Below are 12,413 nucleotides of genomic sequence, written 5' to 3' on the forward strand. Positions count from 1 at the left end.
TAATTGACTCCTGATCTACCCTCCCCTGAGGCCAGCCGGGGCAGGGCAGCTGGGGTTACTAACACAACATGTGTGATGGTCTTTCCTCTTAGCTCCCCACAGTAGCGCACTGGGACGGCCCATGCAGAGCAGCTGTCATGAAGCTGGAGAAAGGCATTGATCGGAAATGACCAGTTAGCAGCGCTGCAGTTGGTGGCTTCGGGTCTACAGAGGAGTGGCAGCTTCTTCTGAGGGACCGAAACACAAAAGCAAGTCCTTAATGAGATCCACCAGACGGATGACAAGCTAAAGTCACTCATTAGTGTGGACGCCCGACGCTGAGAGATATCAGTGAACGCTTTATCGCGAACAGAGGCCCCACACCTCCCGCTTTACGGAGGAAGTGATGACACAATCCGTTGAGTGTGATCTGATAGTGTGAGAGCTCCATAGCAACCTGGCTAACGCGGAGCAGAGGTATGAAGGGAGACAGCGATGAACGTTATAACAACGGCAGGTCGCAGGTTTTTTTTAATCATAAACAAGCAATAATGATGAGACCGTTGGCGTGTGGAAGCTCGCAGTTGCCATGGCATTAACAAGATCTCATTATACTCGGAGGATGTGTGTGAAAATGTGTGGGAGTGCGTGTGTGTGTGTGGATGTGTGCGTATTCAAGTACAAAGACAAAGAGATTTTTTTTTTTTTGGACTGAATTTTGATGAATTTGAAAAAGTGTGTTTGTTTATGACTCAATGATCTGGTGTTATGCAGAGATTCTTTTTATTATAAATACCTATATTTGTCAGTAACGCACCTGCAGCTAGATTTTCTACAGCAGTAATTAATCTTAGTTATTGTTCATTTCAGCATTCACTATGCATTTATTAAAATTGCTAGAGTTTTAATTATTATTATTAGTTTTGATTGCTAACATTAATGCACAAGCACTGTGAGCTATACAAAGCAAAACTGTTAATGTAATGTATAAACATTTATGTTTCTTGAGCATGAACTCATCATACTACAATGAAGAATCCTAAAGGATTATGTGACACTGAATACAGTAGTATTGATTCTGAAATAGTTTCTCATATTTTAAAATATTACTGTTTTTGCAAAGTTTTTGATCAAATAAATGGAGTATTGTGTATGTATATTATATACATGCATAATTATACTTGTATGTGCATTTATGTTGTACATGCATATTGCTGAATTAAAGAAAGACAATTCTGTAAAAGAGAGGAAAAAAGATATAGAAAAGAAACAGCCGCAGCAGTGATTGAAACCTTCCCAGAATCCCTGAGTGCAAGTGTTGTTTATTTATATTGGTGAGTGTACTGGACATGTCCTGGCGCGGCCAGGGCAGTTTTCTCTAGCAGCGATAGGGATCTTGGGTAAATACACAGCCTGGAGGTGTGTCTGCCTTGTGCTGCACAGCCTGCTGGTTAGAAACACTGCATCAATTCCCCACCTCCTGCTGCACACAGGAAATCAGTATCTTGTCGCCCTTGAGCCGCCCAACAGCTACCTGTGCCACCACGCTTGGGGATTTCAGCCCTTGCCCTTGAGAGCAAAATGATGTGTTATTTCTTCAGCTGTCTGAAGCTTCGGCCAGCTCCTATCTTGCAGAATTAATGTGCACAGTAGGAAGAACTCATGGGAAAACACCCCAAAACCAGACATTTGTTTTCAAATGGTTAACATCAGGCACCCTTATTATGCTGTTTAGTTGCTGCATTCAGAGTGTTAGAAAGCCCAGTGACCTTACATATCTGAACATCATTCATGATAGGCACTTAGTTTACTCAACCATACACTTAACCACATCATTCTGTTGCCACAGTTACAATATAAAAAATCTCGGCCAATCAGATCTTCATCAGTGGAGTTCTAGAATAGCCAATTACAGCTCACAACACAAGTGCCCTACAGTCATAGTGATGCTCATTTAGTAGTGACTGCCTCCATTCTACTATCAGAATTATGAAGGGCTAATGGATAGAGATGATGCCCTACAGATGTTTTGAAGCTCTGGAATGTTTTTTGTTGTTGTTGTTGTTTTGTGATGAAGAAGAGTCAGTAAGATAAAAATTATAATAATAATAATAATAATAATAATAATAATCATTAATTAAATGTTGAAGAATCTTTATAATGTAACAGATTATTAAATAAAATGTTTGCTTTATAAAATAATCCTGAAGAAAATATTAAGACGCAGAAAGTTTTAAAGTAAAGGATTTATGTTTTTTTTTGTATTAAATTATTTATGTATTTAAGTATTCTGGTGACTGCATTAACTGCTAAAAATTCCGATTTGTCATCAGGAATAAATGTATTAATACATAAAATGTATTAATACATTTGAACATATATTCGTAGAAAACTGTAAAAAAAAAAATTCTATATGAAATATTAATATTTCTTACTATTCGTTTTATTGTTTTTTTTTATCCAATAAATTTGGTCTTGGTGAGCATAAGACATATCTTTCAAATCCCAAACCTTGAACGGCAATATATATTTGCAGTATATATTATAATTTTCTATGCAGAGCTTGGAATTTGATGTATTTAACACTGATATATATTTTTCCTATTTCTGATTCAAACTACTCCTTTTAACATATAACAACTTTGTTAAATGCAAATTACATTCGAAAAGACAGGAATCCCTATACACACATTCATACACATAGAAGCATTCTCAACATCTGCATCATTACTCATGTATGTTGTACGTCTTAAATAAAAATCATGCCAGGACACCTCACACAGAGTGCTGTAATCTTACACACACACAGCATTCACTCATCCATGACAAACATTCCTATTCTACCCAGCAACGCTCCTTAATAACAGCCCCCCCGTTTCCCTCTGGCCACAGACAGACCCAGCCATGCACGCCAATCCCGGCGCTGAGCCTCCAACGCCCGGCCCAGACGCGGCTCTCCCCTGCTGCAGGAGGGGTGGGGCAGAGTTCCCCATCTTTCTGCGTGCTGGCTGTTTTTACCATGCTCACAAACATGAATTAATGAGAGCCAACAAAAAGGCTGATGGCGTCGGGGTCACTCATGCATACCGCAGCCCAGTACAGTAGCGGCTCATCGGGGGGTCTGGCATATTGTCTGCCCGTCTGAGGTGGCGTGAGTACAAGGGTCAGCGCGTGACTGGCAGGCTCTCGTACGATCAGATATACTCACATAGAGACAGCCTGTCTGAGAAACAAGCTGTAGTAAAGCGTAATGTCACCACTGCAGGGTAAAGCACATCTGACCCAGTAATGGAGGGGAACGTGCCAGTCTGGATGTTTTCACGCAGATGTGTTCATGTGGTATTAAAGTGTCCGGAAATGGGGGAAAATAAAATGCAATGATAAAAGGAAAAGAAACTTCACAAATGGAATTAATCAAGTGAAATAACTAATTAACTAATTTTGTACATATTTATTTTAAAGAGAGAAAAAAAAAAAAAAATATATATATATATATATATATATATATATATATATATATATATATATATATATATATATATATATATATATATATATATATATATATATATTACAGTATTTATCTTTGTTCATCTTTAATGTTAGCTAACTAATTTAATAAAGCATTAGTAAATTAGCATTAACTAAGATTAGTTAATGAACTAAGAATAAAGATTTAGTTAACTAATGAACCTTATACTACCATATAATTTATTTAAATATTATTTTAAAAACTATTTGATTCATAGAAGTTTTAAAATGCTACAGAATCACTAGACGGTTTTAAGACGTTTAAACTCTCTTGCAAGTACACTTCGTAAAATGTTACCCTTTCCTTAGCTAGAGAAAATATATAGATATAGTCGTAGATATCCATTCTTTGAAAATTAACCCCTAAATTGTTTTCTTAAACAAAAAAATACATAAATAAATAAATACTGCTGCTCATACTGCTGGGTCAATGTCATTGTGTGAAGATGTGCTCGGAATTGTTTCATAGCTGCGATTTTACCCAGATAAATATACTGTAATGTCTCTTATGGGTTATTTATATCGCTGATCAATGGATATGGGGGAAACAATAAGGAAAGAGAGTACATGTGTATTCGAAAGAAGTAACAATCAAACATGTGACGTCTACAGGCAGGTGCGAGGGGAAATGCATGACCATTTGCCAAGGATGTGAGTCCGACACATTCATACACACACACACACACACACACACACGTAGGCCTTGAACAGATGTAGTGTGCTGTATTAGTGCAGGAGGGTGTAACATTAACCCTGGCCTGCTGTCTCTCTGGGACCTGTCTCTCTCTCAGCTGCTCGGGTGCCAGACAGACCCTGGTTTCCTGTGTGCTGCCCGCACTGAGCGGGTGCACGAGCAGAGGTGATTCTACACCCTATTTAAGGAGGCCTCAGGCCCTCTTGTCTATCATATTAGCCTCCCTAAAAATATGTGATTAACGCAGCTGTCACCACCAAACTCAATGAAAGCCAGTTACCGCCTTAGAACAAATATTAAAAAGAAATGAAATTGTGAGATAAAGTTGAAAACAAATAAACTTTTATGCATTTGGCAGTTGCTTTTATTCAAAGAGACTTGAGACATCGCTTTCAAAGTATAAATATATATATTTCTGTCAGTCCATGTATTCCCTAGGAATTTCCTAAATGTTTGAGCTACAGAAATTAAAATAAAATAATATAAAATAGTACTGTAATTAAAGTCACAGTGTCATAATAAAGCCAAGATAGTGAGAGGTAAAGTACAATTATAAAATAAATAAATCAATAAATAAATGTTTATTGTATTAGACACTCATGGCATGCAGGAAAACTAAATACAGTGACAAAAAGAGCATTCACAAAAAAAACACCAATAAATCATTTTAATATAATTCTAAAAACATCACTAAAGATTGAATGAATGAAATAGCAATTATGAAAAGTAAAAATGATTCATTTAATAAATCCACAATCCACAACCCCTAAAACTACGCAGTTATGTGATCTTTATGAGGTTTACAGAAAAATGTAGCTGTATGTTATTGAGTCCAAAATGTTTCCCAGATTGAACTAAATATGGTGTTAAAGGTAAATTGAGGCAGAATGGACTTCCACCCAGGGGTCGAGGTTTGGCTTGTTTACTTTGGACAAAATACACTTTTTTTGCACGCCACATTTGCTTTTTGGTTGATTAAAAAGCCTACTGGGGCGAATATTGAACTAGCATCCTTTTGACCTCAAAAAAGTTTCATCTCTGCAGACTCTTGTGCATGAGAGCGTCTATGTGAGCATGTTTGCGAGTCTCAAGGGCAGGTCTGAACCCGTCCAGATGGGGTCACTGACCTGTCATTAAGGCCTCAGACATTATACTGCAGTCTCCAGCTCTAGTACTTTAAATAGTGCTCTGTTCATTTTGAAACGGGACTATTCGGGTATCAGTATCAATATAGGTGCTATGAGGTTGTGTAAAACACAGTTGTCATTTCCAGTTCCCACACAGCTGCTCGGCGAGCACACAAATAGTTAAAGCATTTGAGTTATTGAAGAGTTAAGAGTCACAGATCACTGAGCGTTTGTTCTCTTATGCATTGATGTTTTACCCCCACAGCCCCTGTCAACGGCTCCTCAAACTATTTCCCCTACTTTCTCTCTCGTCTGTGCTTTTATTTTTTAAATAATGCGAGCGGCACTTCCTTTGCCTCAAACGGAGATCCTTAGAGATTGCAGGAAGAATATGATGGGATTTCATGGGCTTGACTGCATGTGTGTGTGTGTGTTGAGGTGTGAGCATGTGTTTGCTCTTCTGTGCATTAGTATGAGCAGTGCGAGACTGCAGCCCTCTGAAAAGGTGGCGTTACACATGAACGTGCCGTGCATCGTGTCAAAGGCTGGTGTGTAGGACGTGTGTCACGGCTGAAGGTGAAGCATGACTGTGCATGTGTTAGCATACAAGGAACACTAACTCTGTGATACAAAGCCAAACGCTATCCAGCGTACCAGCTTGAAACTTTAAGGTTTACTACACAGGGATAGTTTACCCAGACATGAAAATCCTGTCATTATTTACCCATTGTTCCAAAGCATTATGATATTTTTTCTATTGTGAAACACAAAAGGAGATGTTAGGCAGAATGTCCGAGCTGCTCGTTTCCATACACTAAAATTGTGATTTATTTTGTAAAACTCCAAAAAATTACCCAGCAGAATTTGCTGCATTTCACATCAGGAAGAAAGATGCATTGTCAATCTGCTTGGGAAAATCTTTCCCTTTCTCACAAAATTCATGATGCAAATTCTGGTTGAAAGTGTTTTGGGAAGCAATACATATGACGCACAATAAATTCGGACTCCTGAATAACATTGTATCTGAAAAATAAAAGAAATTGGCCTTGGCTTTAAAAAACATACGATCACACAACATTAATACATACAAATTATGTAAGTCTAAAATAAAGGGATTGTCTAAATGTTCTGCTGTGTATAGGACTCAAATCAGTGAACCTTTTTATGAATATATTCATTACAAGAACTGTCCGAATGAACCAGTGTGATGGAATGAAACTGACTTGTCAATGAATTGAAGAGAGTAAAAAGCGTGCTTGTTTTTGTACAGGTCTGGCACAAGGTTAAACCGATATGTGTATCATACAACGTCATGTCCAGAAATGACACCTTAACATACAGTACGTCTGTCTATATCACAGAAATCCTGCCTTTTTTAGACTCAAACAGGCAGCATGAGAATCAGACTATAGCGGTAGCTAAATATTGACAGCGGCTTCAGGGATAGGAAATAATTCAAATTCAGCTCTTTTGCAGATTTAAAGCTTCACTTTGATGAATGTTCCAGTTTTCGTTTACATCGATACAATTTTGTCAGAAAGCTAACCGAGCGTGTCTGTTTCTCTGCGTGCGACAGACAAAAGAAAGCCCGCGTCTCTCCAGCCCACAAGATGTTTTGGTCAATACGAAAGCTTGACGTGACGGTGTGTTTCGGCTGCTGTCTTCACATATTTCCTGATTTCTTTTCCTCCAGGCTCCGACTGTTCCAGAAACTTCACCGCCCCGTCAGGTGTGATCGAGTCGCCCGGCTTCCCCGACAAATACCCCCACAATCTGGAGTGCACCTTCATCATCGTCGTCCCTCCTCACATGGACGTCACCCTCACCTTCCTCACTTTTGACCTGGAGAACGACCCCTTGCAGGGCTCGGAGGGCGAGTGCAAGTACGACTGGCTGGAGGTGTGGGACGGCCTCCCGCAGGGTGAGTCTAGATGTAATCCTGAAGAATTCTGCTTGGATTTACAGTCGGGGTTCGGATTAGACCGCGGTATCCCAAAGTCCAGACCACCCGTGACTTTAAGAGGATTGCGTTTCCCATTTCCCTCTGACCTCATTGTCTGCTTTGAGATCAGTATGTAGCATGTCTGCCCTACGTAATTTGGTCACTTAATGATTTCTAATCCACATACCGTTCACTGTGGCACTATGGGCCATCTGGTCGGTTTATCTAGCAGTCTATACAGCTGTTGGCTCTCGCACCACCCGTCCGTTGGCCGCTGCCGATATGAAGCTCAGGCGCGTTGCTGTCGTGCTGTTACTGCGGCTGCCGCTGGAGCTATTTTAGTAGCGAGCGTTGGCAGATGAAAGCGGAGCCCAGGGCCTCGCTTTGCCTTATCTGCGCCAGGCGGGGCCAAAAAGCCACCGAACCCATATTCTTCTGCACGTAGGGGTGGAGGAGACGGAGGACGGGGGGTAACAGCAGCCATGGTAACCTTTATCAGGAAAGTGAAAATGGGGCGTGAATAACACTGCAATGGGATTTAATCCTTGTCTGGAACAGAGCGCTGTGGAATACACTCTTTTTTCCCCCAGCTGTCTTATTAATGCTTCTGCCCCGAGACCCCCATTCTGCCCCCACCCTCGTCCTTCTGCCTCTGGGACGGGATTCATATTGTGGAGCTGCACACGCACATATAATCAGACATAATAACTGTAGACAATAAAACACAACAGTATATTTAAGGTGATCTAATAAATCTAACCAACTCGACCAAGATTATAAGTAATTAAGATGAATAAAAAAAGCCCATACTCATTATTGTAATGTGTTTGTATGCTATGTTTTATACTGAACAATCCGTATTTATTACTGTTTTTAGCTATGAAAAAGGAAGCCTATTTACGTTTTAATGCAAAGATTTTAGCAAATATGAAAAAGAATGCTTAATTGTGCAAGAACATCTTCATTTTTAAAATAGAGAAAAGATAGAATTATGCTTATTTTTATGATATGTGCTACTTAGTATTATACTATTTTCAGTGTTATATAGAAAAAGAGCTATTTTAACATTTTATTTTAACACTATATGAAAATACAGCAGAAAATATGAAAAAACTTGCTTATGAAAATAGATATGTTCTACATTACATAATATAATTTGATACTTAATTTTATGCATACGTATTTAATATGAAATATTCATTCCTTGCTGTGAGAAAGGAAGTCTGCTTTTGCATTTGCCTGATTTTATTTATCTTTACTTAATTCATAAAATGTGATTTTTGAAGGGGGATTTTGAGCAACCTTCAACAAGCAAGATTCAGATACACACAGACAGCGTCCTGATCATAGTAGTATACAATAGCACCTGATTTGATCATCAACACCATCAAAGCTAGAGAGAGAGTTATTTCAAGCTCTGTTCAAGAGCACTTGCGGTATTAAAGCCCTTTCCTCTCCAAAAGAGAAGAAAATCAATGTACTTGATTGATATGAGGCTATTTCACCCATCCTGGACTGTGTTTGTGTGTGTGTGTGTGTGTGTGTGTGTGTGCGCGCCAGGATGGAGGATGGATTCATTACTGTGAGACAGCAGCCTCTCTACAGCATTACAGCCTGACCAAACTAAATCACATACATTTGTTGACAGATAAATGTCCCAGGATTCAGAGAGGCGGTGTTGTATAGGCTGTAGGCAAAAAAAAAAGAGAATAACCAGCCTTATCTTAAAAAAGTGGCCAGCTGGAGCAAATCGACACCCGTCTACATCCCAGCGCTGAGAAACCATTTCCTACTTTTGTGTGTTTTGCAGTGGGACCTCTGATTGGGCGACACTGTGGTACTAAAATCCCTTCTGAAATACAGTCATCCACTGGTATCCTTTCTCTGTCCTTTCACACGGATATGGCCGTGGCCAAAGATGGCTTCTCTGCTCGCTACAACATGACTCTCAAGGAGGTCAATGACAGTAAGTCGTGTATTTAAATCTTTCAGCTTCGAAACTGAACTGTTGGCCCAGCTTCCAATATAAAAATGTACTAGGAACTAAATGAAACTGTCTTATTTAAAAAAAATTTATATAAATTGAACAAACCAATTCAATAAGATTGAAGTAATGTATCAGAATGCAAAGTCAGCAGCAGCACTGCTTGTAGCTACTTTTCAGCTCTGCTGTTTATTTGCGTGTCTTTCTTTAATATAAGAAAAACCTGTGTTCTTCAGATTTCCACTGCAGTAATGCTCTTGGCATGGAGTCAAACAAGATCAGTGATGACCAGATCTCTGCGTCATCCTCATTCTATGATGGCCGATGGTCCCCAAGACAGGCTCGACTTAACTTTGAAGATAACGCTTGGACGCCCAATGAGGACAGCAACAAAGAATACATCCAGGTGACGTTTCCTCTCTCTTATTTGCGTGTCTAGAAGTTCCCATCCTTCTCAACTTACTTGCAGTGCATTGTTGAATCTCAAAAGGCTTGTGAATGGACATATGGATTTGAGATTTCTGGGTTAGATTTAGGTTAGTTATTACACCAGGCCTTCAGAATGAGCCTCATTACTTTTGGTGTTACTTTAAGCAGTGTGTCGTATTTATGTCAGGATGCTGCTGAGTTGTGGGTTTCTGGTAGAGCTCACAGCTGTTGTGTTGTGTTAACACCTGACATCGCTTCCTCGCTCTCAGGGTCCACGGCCCAGGCATCCATCTTGACAAACAGCTGTCGTAAATGCCAACATGCCCGAGGACCATACTTCACACAGACGCCTCGGCTCTGTTGTGCGTGTGTTCAGAATAAGAGAGGTTGTTCCGTTTTGGGTGTGTACATGCAGCTGAGATCTGGGTATCTTTTATATTCGTCGATTTTTCCAAGGTTTCAGGGTAAATTAACTGATGAAGTTTCCTTGAAGGAATGCTTTGGGTACAATATGATAAGATCTGTTGTTGAAAACTGTGGCATTGTATTTAATGTTCATTTTTATTTGTAATTTATTTTTATTTGATTTATTAAATTAGTTTTTTTTTGTTCAGTATTATGACTGTGTAATTTTTTTATTTAATCTTTTATTGTTTAAAATTCATTTATGTGTTTATTTTTTTGCTGAGAATAGAGACAAGTTATCTTCTGTGTTAATCAACATTATTCCACAGATGCTGATGATAGCTTTTAACCTGTATTGAACCCATAACATCTCTTTAACATCAGATCTTCTCTTATGCTCTTTTCTCATTGTTTCTCTCCCTCTCTTTATAACTATTCATCAGGGACTCTCTTCTCTCTCTCTCTTTCTATCCGTGGTCTCTGGGCGCATGCAGGGGTTGATGATGCACAGCCCGCTCTGATGGTAACAGCCACTTGATTGATGAGGGTCCTTTCCTAGGAATAAATAGTTAGCAGCAGTCCTGGATTCTATTGATTTTTTTGTCTAGGTGTGTTTCTCTGTGGCCCTAAGCAGCTTTACAGAAGGTTCTAGGTGTGTGTGAGTGCATGTCTTTGCGCACACTCGTATCGGTGTGTGAAAGCCACACCTGTCTCTCTGACAGATAACAAACGCTGCAGTTTTCCCGCTCATGTTCGGATGACATCCCGCTGAGCAGGGAGAGCCGAGGATCATGGGTAACAGCCCTCCTCTAGGACAGGAGCTGAATGCCTGATTAAGGAGCTCACTGCGGTAGAGGCGGAGGGGTAGAGAGGCGGCTTTCGCACCGCAATCATCATCATCATCATCATTGTGGGGGGGTCCGGAGAGCGAGGGAGGGTGATAATCTGTGTGGAGAGAGGGAGAGTTGAATGAAGGTGGTTAGTATCGATCAGAGCTCAGGGGATTGATCTTAAGGCTCTGATAACACCTTCGCTGCCGCCCGTGATCTGCAGGGAGGGGATGCCTCAAATTCCCACAGCTCTATCCATCTTTCAGTTCTTCCCACTATCTCATTCCTCTCACATCCCTCTCTCTTTCTGCTTCTTTACTTATCTTACTCTCTCGCCATCCTCATTTTTAGTGGTATTGCTAAAGAAACTAGAATAAAGTGATAAAAATTAGTACCTAATTATAATGGGAGCAATATGATGTTTAAAGTTGCCCTGTTATGGGTAATGAAATGTTCATATTTTGGTTTTGGGAGTCCCAAACATCAGGATGACATGCACACAAGGTCAAAAAACACTTTCATTTTACTTTTATTTTTACGTTATTTATTTGACAACTCCACACAATTTGTTTCGCAATTAATTTTTCCAAACCCATCAGCTCAATTTCATTTAAAGCAGTGTTTGTGAGCTTTTAACGCCCCGAAAGCAGCACCTAGTGGCAAAGAATGAATTGGCATTTTTATTCAGACCAACGCAAGAAGATTGGGGCTACCTAGCATAACAGAAACCCTCATAACGCCACAGATTTAATGTTTTTTTTTTCCCTTTTCTTCCTCCTTAGGTGGACCTGCACTTCCTGAAAGTCCTGACGGGCATCGCCACTCAGGGTGCAGTGTCTAAAGAGACACACAAGTCCTACTTTGTCACCACCTTCAAGCTGGAGGTCAGCACTAACGGAGAAGACTGGATGATCTACCGCTATGGCAAAAACCACAAGGTACGATCACGCGGGAACGGCACCTGTGAGAAATAAAGCTCTCAGGTGTTTTTGTTTTCCTGTGCTGGTTATAGAAATGAAGAAATGTGCATTTTAGACCAGAAAAGAACTGAGAACATGATCGTATAGTTTCTAACCAGTTTCTGTAATTGGCTAGTTAAATTTCTGCCTCTATTAGCTTACCTAAAAAGAAAAACTATGCTGGATCATCATGGAAATTAAAGCCTAAGATCTAAGAGAGTCATTTTGGATAATGGGAAAAACCTGACGCCTTCGTTAATAAAAACAATACTCGAGTGAAAGTAGAAAGTTGAATGGAGAGATTGATAAGGCCTGTGTAAAACTAATCGTCCCGTGTGGTACATGACTCTAATCTTCATTTATTAACAAATCCCCTGGAAATCCTGTATGGAGTTGATTGCTAGACAGGAGAACATGTGAACGCTCTGATGTTAGCGTGATGATTTTGAAAGAAACTGTAAAAAAACATCAGCCGCCAATGAGAATAACCTGCCGGATAAGACCCCAGCCAACACCAACTGGTGTTTGGGTCT

At 39.8% G+C, this 12,413-nt stretch overlaps 1 protein-coding gene across 2 annotated transcripts in view; it reads left to right on the top strand.

Annotated features, from left to right (window-relative positions):
* The window catches only part of nrp2b (neuropilin 2b), a 65,121-nt gene that overhangs the window by 20,066 nt on the left and 32,642 nt on the right, over positions 1-12,413 (top strand). For both annotated transcript variants that reach the window (XM_043248785.1, XM_043248784.1), the window contains exons 4-7: positions 7,025-7,252; positions 9,084-9,239; positions 9,494-9,663; positions 11,704-11,859. In XM_043248785.1, the coding sequence (XP_043104720.1) occupies positions 7,025-7,252; positions 9,084-9,239; positions 9,494-9,663; positions 11,704-11,859 (710 nt within the window). The remainder of the gene's footprint in view (positions 1-7,024; positions 7,253-9,083; positions 9,240-9,493; positions 9,664-11,703; positions 11,860-12,413) is intronic.

The sequence above is a fragment of the Puntigrus tetrazona genome, chromosome 9 (assembly GCF_018831695.1).
Source record: "Puntigrus tetrazona isolate hp1 chromosome 9, ASM1883169v1, whole genome shotgun sequence".
Taxonomy (NCBI): Eukaryota; Metazoa; Chordata; class Actinopteri; order Cypriniformes; family Cyprinidae; genus Puntigrus; species Puntigrus tetrazona.